Below are 20,481 nucleotides of genomic sequence, written 5' to 3'. Positions count from 1 at the left end.
GAAAGACCTACACTATTCATTAACACAATACCTATCATATATCTCCTTAAACTTTCACGTTTGAGGTTTTGGTGCTTACAACCGTCACTTAAACATTTGGGTGCTTACAACCACTTCTGGCAATCCATTTCACTCATTCACCACTCTGAAAGTAAAGAACCTAGTCTGCAGATCCTTACTAACCACACTCTTAGAAAACTTTCGCGTTTGATCCCTAGTTTTCCACCTACTCCCTATCAAGCGAAAAATTTCTTTTGTATCAATCTTATAGAATCCTTTTAGTAACTTTATAAGTTTCTATCATATCCCTCTACTCTGCCTGTCAGCTAAACTCTGTAACCTACAGACTTTCAGTTTATCCTCGTTGGGAACATTCCACAGACCAGTCACAAGTTTGGTCACTCATCTCTGAATCCTCTCCACTACCTCTTGGTCCCCTAGAAAAGCAGGTGACCAAATCTGTGCACAGCAGGCAACATGTGGCCAAATCACAGCCTTACATAGAGGGATAATAATCTTCCTATCTTTAAATTAAAGATGCCAAGAAATCAAATTCTTGGTTTCATCCTTTATCCAAGTGTAAGCAGTGAAGTCACTTCCCGATTGGCTACTTCTATATAGAGGCTAATGACTTCACATCAATCACCTTAGTATCCCATAATGCAAAGCACATATCCTTATGGACATATATAATGCTAAGCATTATGGAAAGGGCCACTACCCAGACCAGTTTTGACCTTTATTGAGGTCTTACCAGTGGGAGCCAGACCCATTGGTGTTAACAAGGTTGAAGTATTGGAGAAGTCATATTTCCATATATAAGTAGTCAAAACGTGTCACACCTTATTACTCTTATTACTTATTCCCATAATGTTTAGCATTATACATGTCCGTAAGGTATGTATATGGGATACTACGGCAACTGATGTGAAGTCATTAGCCTCTATATACAAGTAGCTCAGTCATGAAGTGACTTCATGTGCAAACTTTGTTTGCTTACACTTGGATAAAGGATGAAACCAAGAATATAATTTCTTGGCATCTTTAATTTATAGTATAACCAAGTGAAAAACGTTCAACATCCTCTCTTTAGTTTTCAATGTGTTCTTCAACAATCAAGTAATCCTCTGAATTTCAAATCTCTAAACACCATCACTCCCAAAATCCATAGCCTCATCAATTTCTGTAATCTGTAATAAGGTTGAAGTATTGGAGAAGTCATATTTCCATATATAAGTAGTCAAAACGTGTCACACCTTATTATTCTTATTACTTATTCCCATAATGTTTAGCATTATACATGTCCGTAAGGTATGTATATGGGATACTAAGGCAACTGATGTGAAGTCATTAGCCTCTATATACAAGTAGCCCAGTCATGAAGTGACTTCATGTGCAAACTTTGTTTGCTTACACTTGGATAAAGGATGAAACCAAGAATATAATTTCTTGGCATCTTTTATTTATAGTATAACCAAGTGAAAAACGTTCAACATCCTCTCTTTAGTTTTCAATGTGTTCTTCAACATTCAAGTAATCCTCTGAATTTCAAATCTCTAAACACCATCACTCCCAAAATCCATAGCCTCATCAATTTCTGTAATCTAGTTGACAACCATTGTCCTTTGCCCACACTGCCAATTTATTTAAGTCATGCTACAAGATATCTGTATCACCTTAATCAACCACTGCCCTTCTCAGTTTTGCATCATCAGCAAACAACTAAATAACCCTCCCCATCTCAAATCATTTGCTGTATCATTAATGTCCAAATTAAAGTGTAGTGGTTCTTGTACAGAGCCCTGGGGCACTCCACTAGTCACTCTCATTTGCCTTGATTCCACTCCACCATACATACACCATGCTCTGATTTCTGTCTATCAGCACCTCCTCCCATCCATGCCACCAACCTCATATCCATCCCCATTTTCTCAAACTTATGTAATAAATTTCATGTGGTATTCTGTCACCTTTGCAAAGTAGTACAGCAGTATCATGGTTTAGCCAGTTCCAATTCTGCTGTCACCTTATTATAAAATGTGAATAAATTACTAAGGCAGGACTTCCCTTTTACAAAGCAATGTTGCCCCCTCCCCATGGAGCATCATATTCCTATCCACCCATTCCTGAATTTTACATTTAACCACCACACCGGAGATACTAATTGGTCTATACTTTGCTGCGTCTGTCTTAGAGCGACCTTTATGCAATGGAACTACGAGTGTTTCTGAAAAGTTCTCGGCCCGGACCATAGATGGCAACACTATTCACAAGTTTTTTTTTTCTAAGTTAGTACATCTGTCATAAGCATCCATGTGAAATTGTAAGTCATCATTCTATCAAGTAGTTTGTTTTATACAGCTATCTGAAGCAAAAGTGTTGTCTGTATCCATTGAAATAGATAAAATTCAGTATCGTGCAGTTGTAAAAGTAGGTTTAATGCCACAAGAAATTCATTCGAAGTTCATAAAAGTTTATGGGTACTCTTCTCCTTCGTTTTTGACAATTAAGAAATGGGCTGCCAAGTTTAAACATGGCCATACCAGCCTTGAAGATGATCCACATGAAGGACGTCCAAAAAGTGTAACAACACCAGAAATCATTGTTCAAGCATGATATGGTATGACCAGCAAGTCAAAGTACGTGAAATTGCTGAGACTATAGGCATTTCAAAAGAATGCGTAGGATGTATTTTGCATGAAGAATTGTGAATGAAAAAGCTGCACAAGATGGGTGCCGCGCTTGCTCACAGCAGATCAAAAACGCACTCGCATGAAAATCTTTGAACAGTGCTTGGAGCATTTTAACAAGAATAAAACTAATTTTGTGCATTGATTTATTACTATGGATGAGACTTGGATTCACCATTACACATTGGTGTAATGGTGAATCCAAACAGCAGTCAAAACAGTGGACAAAAGCCAGTTGTTCAGCGCCAAAGAAGATAAAGTCGGTTCTATCAGCAAGAAAGGTCATGGCATCAGTGCTTTGGGATGCTAAAGGTATTTTGTTTATTACTTATCTTGAAAAAGGTAAAACAATAACCGGGGAATGTTATTCCAATCTTTTAAATAGATTAGATGAAAAGATTCATGAGAAAAGACCTGGTTTGCAGAAGAAAAAATCATCTCTCATCAGGACAATGCATCTGCCCACAAAGGTGTTTTGGCAATGGGAAAATTAAGGGATCTGCACTATGAATTGTTGGAATACCCACCCTATTCTCCAGATTTGGCTCCTTCTAACTTCTATCTCTTCCCAAAACTAAAACTCTCCCTCACTGATCAGTATTTTTCTTCGAATCAAGAGGTGATTGCAGCTGTAGAGGGATATTTTGCAGATCTTACTGAAAAACACTACAGGGGCAGGATAATGGTGCTAGAGCACTGCTGGAATAAATGTATTAGTCTTAAGGGAGATGATGTTGAAAAATAAAAATAATTTTGAAATTATAAATTCGTTTTTTCATTGTTAGGCCGAGAACTTTTCAGGTCATCCTTGTATCTTACCATCTTTCCACTCTCTCGGGATCTTGCCAGAGCTGAGACTTAGATTAAACAACTTCGTCAGAGGCTGCCAGTTAACTTGCACATCTTGTAGCACACAAGTTGATATACCACCCAGGCCCACTGCTGTATTCACATTGATATTTTTCAGTATGTTGAGTACCTCCAGATTATCTACTTCAATTCTCACATCAGTAACTGCAAAGTCACCACCTGGATGATATACCCCTGGACAGTGATCACTTAATAACTAATTATTTCTTCTGTTTTTGCTACTTTCCTACCATCAGCACTGAGCAAATTCTCTTACTTGCTACATTGCAAAAAGAACTCTTTTGGATTTACTTTTGCCTGCTTAGGTAATTTTCTCTCAAAATCTGATTTATCCTTCCTTACCATAGCTGTTACCATCTTGCTTGTGCTTTTATATTGCTCATGAGCATGCTGATCACCTTTCTCCAAATAATCACTGACCTCTTCCCATGCACTAATGACATTCATTCCATGTAGCTTCTTATGCCATGGTACTGCTCCAAGTTGTCTCCGAAGTTTGTCATAATCGCCGGCTTTGTAGTTCAACATAAACCCCTTTCTTGAAAATTCCATATGTTGAGCAACCTCCCAGGACAAGACTGCATAGTCACTTTACCCAATTGGAGGTAGAGAATACCATAAATATAAGCTATATGGAATGAATGTCATTAGTGTGTGGGAAGAGGTTAGGGATTGTTTGAGCTAGGTAATATCCGACTGCGTACCAATGGTTAGGAGGTAAACCAAGTAGAGATTAAGTGGATAAGTAGCAATATAAAGCAGGAGCTGCAAAAAAGGAAAGTATTATGGAAGAAATATAAACAAAAAAGCATGATCATGAGGAATATAAAGCATAAGCAAGAAGGGTAATGAATATAGTAAGGAAGGCTAAATCAAAGTAAATCCAAAAGAGTTTTTTCTCTAAAAAGTTTACTCAGTGCTGATGATAGAAAAGTGATAGAAGCAGAAGAAATAGTTCAGTTACTAAGTGATCATTTAGCAAGGGTATATCATCCAGGTGGTGACTTTGCAGTTACTTGACATGACATAGAGAATATCATAAATATAATAAACCCTGACATAAAATATAATAGACCTTAAAACAAAATATAATAAATTATACATACTGTCTTAGAGTAATTACCATAATATGTTTCCACTAAAGGCTGATGAATTTCCACCACCCTTGCAATACCCTCAAATAATAATGTAATGGTATCAGCATATATCACATTAGCTCTTTTATCGGACGGTTCGGTTTTCTGAGCAATCTTCAGATTTTTTTGAGCTGTGTCTGCAATCTGTAAAAGAGAGGGAAAAAAATTTAGATTTCTCACAGAAGAAAAATTCATTACATAGAGTAGATCAAAAATATGTTAATACTTTTTTGGTAAAAGCCATGGCTCAATAACTGATTCATTTTATATTAAAATAAGTGCAAGAAAAAGAAACAGTTAAAACAAGGATATTAAAATGCATAAATAGTTTAACCATATATTCTGCAACCTTCCCAAACATATACTGCAATAAGCAATGAAGCACCCTGTTTTAGAATTAAACTTATATTACCCAAACCATAACTGTATTAGGCATTAGAGGATGCTGTAGAATCACTCAAAACATGTAAAATGCCACATAACTTCTTGAAAGGGGTTCTTTACTGAACTTTTTTGAAGACTCAATTCTCTGATGAACACTTAATTTGACATATTATTCATCCAGATGATTGATTCATGGTCTGTCACTTCTCCTTTTCCTATATACCATACTCTACTACAGTTCTGAGATTGCTTCCTTCCATTCTTTCTATGGGCCTAAAATACTTCAACTTTCTTCTGTCAATGCTCTTAAGGTGCTTTTACATCCTACTAATCCTCTCTGGAACCCATTTTGTCTGTCTATGCCTCTTTTTCAATGTATGCAATCTTCAATAGTCCCTGGAAGACCACATCTCAAAAGGCATCTATCCCTTCCCTATTAGACTTTTCTTAGGTTCCAATTTGCACTTCCATAAGTTGCTACCAAACAGCTGCATTGAATTGTAAATTCATCCTAAAGTTAACTAGGCCTCTACTTATTGTTCTTCCATTATTCTTGTTTTCAACTGATGTATTATGAACAGCAATTCATCACACCAATGATAGATCCTAAATACTCATGTTTGCTGATTATCTCAATGACTTTCTCCATTACGGTACATCTATTTTGTAGGTCCTTGTCTGATTTACCTTCAAGAATCAAAACCTTAGTTTTACTAGGGTTGAATTTATGTTCTCTGCTCTCTCTTAATCTTAATTCATTAAGAATATCAAGGATTTATTCTAGTTCTTCTCTTCCATTACATGGAAGTACTGTGTCATCAGAATATTCTGATTGTCCATCTATTTATCCTAATAATGCAAAGAATAGGATAATGTGAATGTGACTGAGTTGCTGAATAATTTAAACAGGCTGAAATTGTGGGCATGCACTTTGGTGTGATGAGATATCCAATGGCATATTATATGAGTGGGATTATGATAGAAGAAACTGATGACTTGGGATTTTGGAGTTCTAGTAGAAGGCAAGTTGAAGTTCAGGAGCCATACAGCAAAGACTATGAGTGAAAATGAGAGAGAATACCTATAATGCTGAAATAAGCAGGTAAGGGTTAAGGAGGTCATTTTGCCTCTTTACAAGACCTTGATACAACCTCACCTAGACTGTGAGCAAATCCTAGGATCTAGTTTCCAAGTGATGCAGATATGGTAGAAAGGATGCAAAGGCAAGCATTAAAGATATCAGGCTGTGGAATGAGAATGTATTATTATGAGGAAAGATTGAGAATGTGTGAACTACAGACACTAGTAAACAAGAGAAAAAGTCCATCTACTGGTATTGTGTATAACCCTTTCAGAAGTTTTGAAGGCTCTTGGATAGAGCCTTCAAACTTCTGAAAGGGTTCTACAAATACTAGTAGATGGAAAATTTCATTTTATGAAGAGTAGGGAGAGCACAAGAGGGCAACCATGGAAGTTGAGAATGGTAGTCAAGAAAGGGATGAGAACTAGACTTTTTTCTCATAGAGTGTTAAGTGATTGGAATGGCTGGCATTTAGGGATGTAAATGCAAGAAAATGTGAATGAATTCAAGAAAAGATATATATGACAGCTGGTGTGGGTGATATGTGGCCTCTTCGATAAGGCTCTGGCACACCCAAGAAATCTCTGGTAATAATAATTCTCTTCAGCTTATCCAGTACTATACACATGATATCCTCAGTAGACAGATGAGGAGAGCAGAGCTTAAGCATCCTTGCATAACACCACAGTCTACCTCAATCTGGTCACAGTTAATTCTATACCTGTTCTTACAGTGGCCTCTTTTTGTTGCTAACAAAAATTCGCTGCTCAGTTCTTTCATTACTTTCTGCAACTTCATATGCTCAAAAAGATCAAAAACTATTGAGAAGACTATAAAGCACATCACCAAAGGAAGTGTAAACACTTTGCTTCATGATGATCAATATGAGGCAATGGATCTGATCTCTCTTTTTGCTTCCTGAAACACACTCATAGCATCCGAGCCTTGACTTTAGAGGTGTTTATCACCACCTTCAATCCTGTTTGGAATAATCTTTAGTAGACCCTTGTTTGTGTGAGAGATTACACTAATAAATTTACACTTCTTACAATCCTTATTATCCTTCTGTGCAGTAGTATGAATACTGAACTCTCTTACGATCTCTGGGCCATACTCTTCTCTCTACACCTAACAATCAATCAAAGAAACAGTCTAATCACTCTAACTTCTGTGGCTTTAATTAGCTCTGACTGGATTCCATCTGCGCCCAGGAACTTATTGTTAGTAAGCTCCTTAATTATTCTTTCAACTTCATATCTAAGTAGAGGAGATTCTAACTCAAAATATCTCACTATGTGAAATTTTTCTCACTATACTTCCTGTACATTTCCTTGCAGTACTATTTCCATTTCTTTTTGATCCTTAATAATATTCAATTTGGGCACAAACTTGTAGCTAAGCTCATGAACTGGTACAACACCTTGTAATTATGCCTCCTCATTTGGAAAGACAAGGAAAGATAATGTGAAGATATAAGAATCCCAGATGATCTAACTTCTCTATGACCAATATTTTTCTTCAGTCCCTCACTCCCTTTGCCTATTCAACCTCCTTCTCTTCATCAAATCCAATGTCAACTTGAAATTTGTAGATCCCTTGATTTTCGTGCAGTAAGATGTTTCTTGGCTGCATCCCAGATTATGCTTTTGACCTCCTCCCCTCAACTGCGTTCATAAGCTGTATTTCAATTGTGTTCATCATTTTTCAAAAGAGCCTCAAACTTCTTTAATGTTTTCATCCTGTATAACCTTGGAATTACTATGACATCCAGTCTAATGGGATAGAATGGGATTCAGATTCATATTATGAAGATCTTATTTTGGCTCTTACTAGCTGATAATCGTACTATAACTGCTCTTGGTCAAGTGTGCACATCAAAATGCTTATCCTCTACCATTGCAGAGTGCCAGAATGTAATCACTCTAGTGCCTTGACCCATGGATATTTCATGTTCAAGTATAAGTATACTGTGGATGCTGCTGAAAGCATCTACTGTACCCAGATTTGGTCACCTAGGTTTCTTCTTGATGGGGAGGAGGTTGAGAGGATCCAGAGGCGAGTGACCAAGATGATAGCAGGTCTATGGAATGAACCTTATGAGAACAGGTTGAAGATCTGTGGGTTGCAGAAATTGGTTGATAGGCAGAAAAGAGGAGATATGATTGAGACATTCAAACTGCTGAAGGGTTTCTATAGGATTAATTCAGAGGATATTTTTGAGATCAGAACTAGTGGTGGGAGGACTAGGGAACATCTATGGAAGCTGGGAAAGAGTGTGGTTAGTAAGGGTGTTAGAGCTGGGTTCTTTACTTTTAGAGTGGTAAATGAGTGGAATAAGCTGCCAGAGTCTGTTGTGGGTGTTATGACAGTGAATGAGTTCAAGGCAAGGTATGATAGATACTGTGAGAATGTCGAATAGTTGTGTGGACATGATGTTTAGGGCCTCCCTCGATGAGTCCAAGGACACCTTGGAGTCGCCCGTAGTAATAATAGTAATAATAATAATAATAACAGACCCATTAGGGATGGATAAATTCCAGCAATTTTTCATAATGAGTGTTTTGTTCACTAGACCCAACATGCCGCAACCAGGCCTAACTATCCTACTCTTTCCCACATTTGCACTGAAGTCTCCTAAGAATGAAGAGAACATCTCTTCTTGGTAGTCCAAATAAGATTATAAGATTTTTTAGAATATCTCACTTTCTACATCAGAACGACTTGGTGTGTGGCATGCATAAGCCACCATGATCATATGGCTTGTATCTAATCCTGCCTGACCTTGTCTCAGTAGCTATTACATGGTGCTTTTGAGTCTCTACTTTATTCTAAAATGTACATTCTACCTGGCTCTGTAATTCTCAAGACATCTATTGTGTATCTTTCCATGTTTCTCTCTGCAAACAACAATGTCAAGAGAACTCATCTAAAGTTCCCAAGACATTCCATGCATCTATGTAAAAATTACATCTAAGATCAATCCCATGTCTTTTGTATCTTCTATCTGTGATAACATTTACTTATACTAGAGATTGTAGTATGCAAATGGAACAGGACACTCTGCCTACTTCCTAAACATAAGTCTGATCTGCACAACATCATCAGACACAGCATAAAAAAAATTCATTATGAGAAAGGGTCACAGATTGGGTTTTGGAGTGAAGTTCACTACTGGAAAGGTGGTGACTTCACTCCAAAATGGTGATATGGTGACATATCCAAAATGGTGACATATCACGAATGGTGATATGTCACCATTCCTGTGGAAAAGTAATCACAGATTACTTTTCCACAGGAATGGTGACATATCCATTGGTCCCTTTACTTCATGGCTCCTATTCTTTATTCAAAACAACCCTTTCAGGACCATCCTCATCTACCACATGAGAGATGCACCAAGTTTTAGCGAATTTTCCCCCAGGCTAAACAAACTGATATGTATATTATTATCATTATTATTATTATATGACACCTCCAGGGAGTCTAGACTCATCGAGGGAGGGCACCTACTCTACAACTCTTCGGCTCTACCACTCCACCAGCTACATCTACCTTCATCATCTACACCAACGCCATCTACTGCCAACCACCACTATTAGTATTTTCACAGACAATCACAAACATCCATGCCCACAGTGGGATTCGAACCCACAGCCTTTTAGCTGGAGAGCAGATACACTAACCATTCATCTGCATCACCTTTGCTACCTTAGCTAAGGTAGCAAAGATGATGCAGATTTTGCATAGCACTAAACCTCCTCCTTCAAATATTTCTTTACATGAATTACAAGTTCTCCATTCTTTATGATAAAATAATAATATTGTAATAAAGAAGTCTGACAAAGGAAATGCAACTGTACTCGTGGATACTATTGACTACAATCACAAACTTAACATTTTACTGCATGATAGTCCAATTTTAGTATAATTCACAGAGCTCCTACACAAAGCCAATTAAACAAATTGAATAAATTGTTAGATCAAACATAATCCTTAGATACTAATACTACTGAAAAGTTGTAGATTCATCATGCTCGTCCCCTCCACACACACACACACATATTTATGGCCTTCTGAAGTAACAAATCTGATTATCCATTATATATAAATTACACACATATTTATGTAAAAATAATCATAATTAAAATTCTGAATATTTTTACGAATTGTTTATGTTAAAATATTTATTAGTTTTAGTTTCATAACACGCATTGTCAGCACTTGCGATGTGCCCGTTATTGAAATTGTTTCGTCAAAAATGATATGTAAAGAAGTTAAAAAATTGATGTACTTACTATATTTGATATTTGTATTACTTACAAGAATTTTATTATAATTTAAAATTAAGTTTTGTGTTTATTATTAAGACATTCTCTCTTGTCACTAACGGATACAACGTGTCAGCCATTATTTATACCTAACTTCTTGCTTACCAGTTTCATGGAGTGCACATGCTCGCCGAGAAGTTTGATGTGTGATTGACAGCTGACAAGAAACGTGTTCGGTATCGAAGCAACAGGAGAGTAAACAAGGATAGCGTTTGGAAGAAAATTAGAACACAGGCTGGCAGATATTCAGATTCGGAGGAATTTGAGTTTTTTTTATGTGATAATCGGAAGAAAATTAATAGTATATTCCGAAAAAGGAATCGTGGAACTATTAAGTTTTAATGTGGAATAAGTATGTGGATAAATAAAAGAAAATATTGCTTTATGCATTTTAAACGGAATATTGGAGGAAACACTAATTGAAAGATTTATAGTAGATTCCGAAAATGAAATCGTAGAACTGTAAGTTTTTTTTTTAGTTGGAAGAGTTAAGACTGTCAATAAGCATTTAATGAATAAAAGAAGAATTTGCTATTTACGTTCTAAAGGAATGTTCGAGAAAACTCTGATTAGGAAGTTTCATCTGTATTAAGGACGCCGGATCTAACTATTATTTCTACTGGAAAAGAGACAGAATTAAGTCAGGAAGAATTAATGTGTGCTACATAAGTGATGGTAAAGGATCCTGTGAAAATGAAAAATAAAGTCACATATCTTCGGAAAAGGGCCTTGACAGAGAAAGAAACCGGCTATGAACATTTTGTGATTGTGCAAACAAAGTGTTTAGTCTAGTCGTAAGTGTAAGTTTATTTTAAAAAAGGCCTTGGATCCAATTAATTTGTAGTTAGTTATGTAATATTGTTTGAAGTGTATATATATATATATATATATTGTTGTTGTTTTATTAATGTGTTTATTTTGTATTTGGTCTTGAGTCAGTGATTATTTGGATTCTGAAAGAAAGAGTTAAGATCATTGCACCAATTGAAGTGAACCCTTGTGCATATAATAATATATAGGTACACTCGGAAATAAAAAAAATAATTGTTAGAAAGAGAGATCATCTCTATGGTAGGATTAATATTAAGATATAATATATGAAAATCTTTTATATAAAAATCCACCAATTATTAACACAACTATACTCGTGGATACTATTGACTACAATCACAAACTTAACATTTTACTGCATGATAGTCCATTTTTAGTATAATTCACAGAGATCCTACACAAAGCCAGTTAAACAAATTGAATAAATTGTTAGATCAAACATATTCCTTAGATACTAATACTACTGAAAAGTTACAGATTCATCATGCTCATCCCCTCAACAAAACACACATCCACACACACACATTTATGGCCTTCTGAAGGTAACAAATCTGATTATCCATTATATAGAATAATTGACTGCACTGGATCTCCTACTTATTATTTGGCAAAATATCTTTCAAGAGTTCTATGAAATTCTGCTAGAAAAACCACCTCTTATATATATATATATATATAGATAGATAGATAAAAAAACTTAAAAAAAAAAAACAGTTTTAATTTCAAAGAAAAAATTTAAGATTTTCATCTTCAAGAGTCTGAAATGATGGTTTCCTTTGAATGTAATTTCGTTGTTTACAAATATATCATTTCGAGAAACTCTAAAACTTAAAAGTAGATTTCCCTGTTGACATCAATGCCAGCTAATTTACTTGGTGTAATAAATTATTTCAGCAGATCGAAGATACTACGATGGGTAGTCCTATATCACCTACTTTGGCTGATTACTTTATGAAGCATTTAGAGGATCAGATTTCTAACACCATTTCTCCTTGCATTTGGCTATGTTTTGTAGATGACATCTTTGCAATCTCGTTTCACTATGAAACAGTACTTCGGTTTACATATAAAATTAACTCCTTTATATACTCACTTCAAGTTCACTACTGAATCTAACAACAATCTTCCCTTTTTGGATACTTTAATGCATCATAACTCTGCTGGTAATAATGAATTTTCTTTACAGGAAGCCATCCTTTACAGGCATATATCCACACATCTTCACATTCATCCTTCACAAAAAAATAGGTATTATCAAAAGCCTTGTACACCAAACATGCACAATTTGTTCTTCTGAGTCTCTTCTATTAGAAGAATTAAATAAAATAAAACTTACTCTATTACTTAATGGATACAGCGAGACCTTGATGCAGAAAATATTTGATAATTATCATCCCTCTTCCAGATTGCAATCTGATGTTAAAAGGATCAGAATATCCTACCTTAAAGGAACATCTGAACAAATAGAAGGACCCTTCGCAGATATAATTTGTACACTATCTTCAAACCAGCCTGGAAGTAGTCATCTTTCTTACTACCTATCAAAAATACATTATCACCTTTATCCTTGCCTGGTGTTTATCAAATACCCAGTTCTTGTCGCTTTGCTACTTTGGAAAGACTGTCTATTCTGCTACTACTAGAATCGAAGAACATTAACATTATGTAAGATTTTTGGATTCTGAAGTTCAGGCCTTGCTTCTCATGCCATCAACACCAGACACAGAGTTCACTGGAACCATACCAAGATGCTACACCAGAGTAGTTTCAAATTTGATCATCTATTTTTGAACTGTGTGAAACCCTTGTCACCGTCTTAATGCCAGTTGGATAGATCTCATGTTGGAGGCTTAATGGAATGTATACAGCACTCAGAAAGGATTAACATAGGTTTAATACTTCCTATATTTCATCCTAGTCACTAGGACATCTTCGGGGATTACAAAAACAACTAATGTAACATGAACACAAATATTATACAATACTAAGCCCAACTACGTGGGTGACATTAAAGTCCTATCTAGGTGGAGTGCCCTCTAAGGGCGGTTGTAGGTGGCCTGGATTGTAAGGTGGGACCTTTGGTGATGAGTGTTTCCCAAATCTTCGGAAGCTTAATGCAACCGTATTTATTGAGATTTGGTTGTTTTCTGAGAGCTGCTGCTTCTAAGAATATCATCCCTCTTCCAGATTGCAATCTGATGTTAAAAGGATCAGATATATCCTATTCTTAGAAGCAGCAGCAGCTCTCAGAAATCAACCAAATCTCAATAAATACGGTTGCATTAAGCTTCAGAAGATTTGGGAAATACTCATCATCAGAGGTCCCACCTTACATTCCAGGCCACCTACAACCACCCTTAGAGGGCACTCCACCTAGATAGGACTTTAGTGTCACCCATGTGGTTGGGCTTAGTATTATATAATATTTGTGTTCATGTTACATTAGTTGTTTTTGTAATCCCCGAAGATGTCCTAGTGACTAGGACGAAATATAGGAAGCATTAAACCTATGTTAATCCTTTCTGAATGCTGTATACATTCCATTAAGCCTCCAACATGATGTCCTCACAGCACTTAAGCCTATCCAACACATGAAGTTGGATAGACTGTATGCCTATTTCTAAGTTTTTGGGACATGATTACTGTTAATTGTGTATAATTTTTTATATTTTTATTTATTTATTATTTTTAAATTAATTATACATCTATTCCAACATCTCTGAACATTAATGGTGTTTCCTTCTACTGGACAGATGTGACGAAATGCGATATTATACGCATGCTGTATGACTCGTTCTTGTATTCAGAATTTAAATGTTGTTACCAGTTTTTCTGTCTTCTCCCTAAAAGATGCTCATGACATAATAAGCAAAATATATAGGAGTAATAAATTATATTTAGTTTTCTCTTACAAGTGTGAAGTCATTATTCAAAAAATATAGTAGTACCAAGAGTGTATAAAAGAAAAGACAAAGAATGGATATATATTCACACACAAAACTTAAGATTGAAGAAAGAAAAGAAATAAGGAAAAATAATACAAGATAAGAATAATATTAGATTACAAGAGAAATATAAAGAAATACATAAAAATATTACAAAACACAAAAAGATAAGAGAGAGTTTATAGAAAACCTAGCACATGAGACAGAAATTACAGCTAATAGAGGCAATATTAAAATGTTATACAATAATATGAGAACAATGACAGGCAAGAAAAGAAGAGAAGAGAAGAGAAGATGTTATTAAAGATAAACAGGGAAATAAGCAATAATAAAAAGATGGATAGAATACTTCAAAGAGATAATGAATAGGGAATTTCATAACCTTGAAAAAGACATTCAAATACCAAAAAAAAAATATATATATATATATATATATATATATATATATATATATATATATATATATATTAAAACAGACACAAAAAATAAATAAAACAGTGAAATACAAAAAGTAAAAATGAAAAAGCACTGGTATAAATGGCATACTAAATGAACTATTAAAAGCAGATATAGATCTAACAGTGAATCACTCTACCCACTGTTTATTCAAATATGGACACAGGAAGAATGGGATTAATGGAATATTGGATTACTAATCAAAATACAAAATACATTTAACTGATAGGGGAGGAATATCATTATTAAACACAAGTAAAATACTAAACAAGCATAATATTAGAAAGAATAAAAAGAAGAAATAGACTAAAGCTAAGAGAAACACAAATAGGATTTAGAGCCAACAGGCCATGTATAGATCAGCAAAACTGCATCAATCAACAGAATGGCAGTCGAATGTTTATAACAACTTTGTTGATTTCAAAAAATCTGTGACTGCATTGATAGAGAAGCTATATGGAAATTAATGTTGTATTATGGCATACCATGTAAAATTAGCAACATAGTTAAGAAAATATACAAAAATATATATATATATATAAAATAAAAATCATACACAATGGAGAACTTTCAGAAAAGTTTGAAATTAAAATAGGAGTTAGACAGGGCTGCATTCTCTCTCCAACAATATTTCTTACTGTTGTGGACTGGGTTATGAGAAAATAAAAGCTACATGACCTGGCAGATGATATATGTTTACTGTCACATATACAAAAACATATGAAGGAATAAACAATAAAACTAAATGAAAAAGCCTTGACTGTTGGATTGAAATTAATAAAATAAAAAACAAAATGAAAATAAATAAACAAAAAAAAAGACATAGTAATGAATGGTCAAATTTTAGAAAAAGTGGAAAACTTTAATTACCTAGTGTTAGATCCTGAATGAAGGAATCTTGCAAAGAGATCATTCATTCAGGATTTAACATGATAATTACTAATTAAGGAGATACCTGCACATCAGCTAATAATTATGAAAAATTTCTTTATGTTATGTGATAATGTGTAGTCCATATGTGTCACATATTGATATTTATTCCTATATAACTAAAATGAGAAGCAGATAATTTTGTGTCAGAATGGTAAGAATTATGTAAGGGAATTGTTAAGTTATTTGTAAGTCCCATTAAGCTGTCTAGTACATTACGAAACTTCCAGAAAGATAATAAGTAGTAATCCGGAATAATCGTGTATAATCTGTACGAGTCAAGTGTAGCGATGGAAGCTGTACCTATGCGGAAAGTGACGTCAGAACGACTACCTGGAATAGGATAAACCCAACAGATTAGGGAGAGTGTAGGATCACCCAACGGGCATGAACTGTGAGGTTCATGCGGTAAAAAACACATTGAATAGAGGGCACCTGAAAGAGTTAATAAACTATGATGCGCACCATGTTACAGGGCTTTTTTCTTCTTTGGTTCTTCCTGGATTCCAGTTTTAGGAGGATTGTCGGGGGATTCATGAGAGAGCGGTGGGTTCGGCTACAGTGATGATGGATGGCGGGTTCTTGAGAATGCTTGAAGATTTCCAAGCAGCGCTGATCGCAATATGACGGCCTATGCAGAATCAACCCTTAGCAGAATGTCCCATCAGAGAGAACGGAGAAAGTTTCCTGCGGAGCGGTAGACAGCACGCCACAGTCCGGAAATTATTCAAAGAAAAGCGTAGTGCATCGCCAGGTGAAAAGACGGCCGATAAATATACAGTAAGGTAAACCAGATCTACATGAGATGGCGGCATGAAATCTGAAAGGATCCGGTAATGTAAAGATTTTCATTCTATGTTAAAAATCGCTTAGAAGAATAAGAAATTTGTGTATACTGTAAACTAAAGGACACTAATAGAGAACTTTTAAGTGAGAATTTGATTGGATTGGATTGGATTGGAAATTTAGAATTAAGATAGTTATTGATAGAGTATTAATGAAAGTGTTCAATGCGTGTACTGTGAATAACTTGTGAAGGAATTATATCCTAGTAGTGTTATGCTTACACTTAATCTTATCTTTTCGTAATTGAAGGATTTAGCTTACTCAAATTCATTGTTGTGATTTAGTATAAACCTTAGCTTAGAGTGAGTTTTGTTCTATTGAATAATTTTCTTAACTATAATTGTTTTGTGCTTTTCCAATAAACATGTTTTGTACCTTATACCTGAGTTTATGCCTGATTACGAATTCAAACCACCACCACCACATATGAAATAGAACCTTTTGGCGGGAAGGAATTAGATATTATTGCTTAAGTGAGATTCGGGTCATGACTGCTAACTGAATCTGTACAGCGCTAGCGTAAGATTGATTATTGTGTGTATCCCTTTTGAATTTAAAATTGTTTCCCTGAACAAGAGTCTCTTCTGTTATAGGATATTGGCTGGCGCAGCATAATAAAAATTTTGCCAATATCCGAAGAGGAAATAGATCTGAATTAATATTTTAAAGGGCACAACAGTAGATTAGAAAGCAGGCTATTTAGAGGTAGAACAAGGTATAATATAGAGAAAGTAACAACGTAACACTAGGATCAATAATAAATAAACAGGGAGGAACAGGGGAGGATATAAAATGTAAGATACAGAGAGCACAAGGAATTTTTAACATGTTAGGGAAAATATAGAAATCAACAGAAATAGGTTTAAAAACAAAATCAGGTTATTTAATACAAATATTAGATCAGTTTTACTAGATCAGTGTGATATGGAAACATTGGAGAGGGTCCAGAGACAAGTGACTAAGAGAATATCAGGACTTTGGAATGCTAGCTATGGAGAGAGGTTGAAGAAATGTGGATTTCAGAGGATAGGAGTAAAAAGAGGTGTATGATAAAGACATTTAAGTTAGTGAGAGAATTTTATCAGATTAATCTGGATGGGATTATAAAAAGAGTGGAAGGTGAGAGGGCAAAAACAGAGGACATAACTTCCAAACAGGGAAAAACAGAGAATGGCCTCTGTTTTTCCCTGTTTGGAAGTTATGTAAGAGTGTGGTGAAGAGGGATGTGAGGAGTAGATCTTTTTACATGGAGAACTGTCAGTGAACGCATTACTAGAATATGTTGTTAATGCAATTAGTGTTAAGAATTTAAAATTTCAGTATGATATGTTATCAGTTGAATGAACTTCCCATGATGAGTCTACCGACTTCATGGAGAGTGCAATAATAATAATAATAATAAAATCAGGTGGATAACAAAAATTATATCAAAACTGTACAATGTCAGTTATGAGGATAGGGTGAGAGCATGTGGATTGCAAAGTTTAGTAGATAGAAGAAGGAGAGATTATATGATTGAGATATTTAAACTGTTGAGAAGTAGTTACAGAGCTGACACTCGGGAGCAAGGACGAGAGACATCCCTGGAAGTTATTATGAATTTATTTGTCATAAAGTGCAAATCTTATAATCACCACTCCTATTTAGCCTAAACACAAACTGCTCTTCTCCTAGCTATTCTTCACAATTTTCCCTAGCCTCTTCTCAACTATGCTGCATAACTGTTACTTGAATAATTAGAAGGGATGTTCCATTGTAATTCTTACTTTCACTTTTAATCTCCTTTTTTTTATAGTGGGAACTATGAGAGCGCTATTCCAATCCTCTGAAATTCAACCTTCTGACCAGGCTCTCGAAATTATGCAGTGGCTTTGATAGATGGAGAAGTATGGATTTTCCCAGTTGCTCTGTAAGTCAGTTCAATTTTCTTTCCATTGATAGTTCCTATCTTCAATTTTTCTGATGTTGGGTTTGTTCTTGTAGATATTGAGTTGTAGTTGTTCATCAAACCATTTTCCAATATCCTTCAGTTCTAACTTAGTGCTGACTTACATCTTCCATAAGTTTTTAGCCTTTTCTGAGATATTCATAATTATCCATCAGTTCTTTCTCTTTTTTTTTTTTTTATAGATGGGTAATACTCCATTACCCATAGCTGCTGTAAAACTTTTATACCTCCATATTTGAGCATTTATCACCAGATATCATCTACTCCAGTTGCTTCTCTTCATTTCAGGTGTCTGATTCCTTTTTTAGTTCAAGTATTGATGAATTCCTTGGATATTTTCTACCACAGTTACTATTACTACCTATCTCATTTAATAATTTTTAAAGTAATTACCGCAGACATCTAAAAAATTCTTTTTTAGATGTCTGCGGTAATTACACGCACAGCTTAGTTTTCTTACATTTTCTCAATATTCTCTCAGAACACCTGTTGACTTACTTGCTAGGAAATTTCAATATGCTTTCTTCTTTTCCAGAACCTTTATTCTGCCATGAAATTTGCATTTTTCTGCTTACGTACAACCTCACCACATGCTTCCCTAGTTGAATCAGTCGATGTCTTCTTCAGAGTTTGTACTGAGACTCCAAGATTTGGATTTTGTTTACAAACTCTTTTTTTTTTTTTCTTGAATAATATTTGTATATTTGAGTGTACAGTACACTTCTGAAAGATTCTCAATTCTGATTCTCTTTAAAATTTTCATATACAGATTTTTTTTTAATATGAAATTCATTTTTATCCTACTCAAAATTTAATGGTGATTGATAACTTCCTATTACAAATCCATATATAATTTTGTGCCCTGAAGAAGCATGAAGATTCATTATCATGACCTAATCAATAAGATTTTTCTTATTTCTTGTGTATTTTCTTCATGTGCATTTGTGTGCATCCTTATGTTGGAACCTGATTACTAGTTCATGTCATGAACAGAAATTCAACAATTATCATTATTATTAACCCATGCCATTTTCTCTAAATTTTTGCTAAATATTTCCATATATCTTGGATTCATTTCATACTCTACTGTTTAAGTCTCCAACAAGGATCAGCTTTTCCTTTAGAGCTATCCTCTTTAATAACTCCTTTCATTCATGGTTACATGGTGATCAGCAATCATTATTAAAAATTATGGAAACAACCCATGTTATAATAAAACTTCAGTTTAATATAAACCAAAATAATCACTCGATGTTTTAACTTTCATATCAAGGTCATCATCTGGAGTATACATATATATACAAGTTACATTACAATCTACATGGTATGCTAAAGTCATAGTAATCTGGTCAACTGTTAAAACTATTGCCCTGATCTCTGGTGGAAAAAAAAATTTTGATGATTTTTTTTTTCTTACTCTGCACAGGCGACCAAAAAATGCAATAAAAAGGCTCACATAAACTAAAACATTACTACAATGCAGAACATGTAGGAATCATTACAATATAAGCTGAAAAATGGAAACCACATGGAGTGTGAGAGTTGGCAAGGGTTAGCTATTGTTCAGTGATGGGTGCAAGACAGTTGACTGAAAAGTTCAAGTCTGACATGTGAAAAGATCTAATGAGCGATTTCCAAATATCAATAGGATCAATCCTTAGTTTCCATTGAGTATGCCTTGTGAACAGATAACCACAGCAGATTCTTTTATGTCACAAGTAGTGAAGTTGTCCTCTATGCAAGTCATGAAGCTCATCTCATTCAATGCTATGATGTGTGTGTTTAGGAAAAAATGAAAAGCTAGGCCTGAGATGACTATTATTCATGAAAAACTTGGAAAAACATTTCCTCACATCTACAAACAAAAAAAAAAGCCTTCAATTTGGTGAGGATATGTAGATGAAATCTTTATCATTTGGAAATATACAATGTTGCACAAATTTTTTTTCATCTATCCACTACTTGCACCAAAAAATAAAATTTACTTTGAAAGTGGAAAATTAAGAAAACTTGCTTTCCTAGATGTTTTAATTTCC

General features: G+C 34.8%; 1 protein-coding gene across 4 annotated transcripts in view; it reads right to left on the bottom strand.

The window, feature by feature from the left end:
- Positions 1–20,481, bottom strand: part of Cog4 (conserved oligomeric Golgi complex subunit 4) — a 321,056-nt gene that overhangs the window by 239,429 nt on the left and 61,146 nt on the right. For all 4 annotated transcript variants that reach the window (XM_090397413.1, XM_090397410.1, XM_090397412.1 and 1 more), the window contains one exon: positions 4,684–4,840. In XM_090397413.1, coding sequence (XP_090253539.1) covers positions 4,684–4,840 — 157 coding nt within the window. The remainder of the gene's footprint in view (positions 1–4,683; positions 4,841–20,481) is intronic.

This window comes from Typopeltis vanoorti, chromosome 9 (assembly GCF_054136105.1).
Source record: "Typopeltis vanoorti isolate ZY-2024b chromosome 9, IOZ_Tvanoo_1.0, whole genome shotgun sequence".
In the NCBI taxonomy this organism is placed as follows: domain Eukaryota; kingdom Metazoa; phylum Arthropoda; class Arachnida; order Uropygi; family Thelyphonidae; genus Typopeltis; species Typopeltis vanoorti.
The sequence above is the reverse complement of the archived record's forward strand: the minus strand, read 5'-3'. Positions and strand labels throughout refer to the sequence as shown.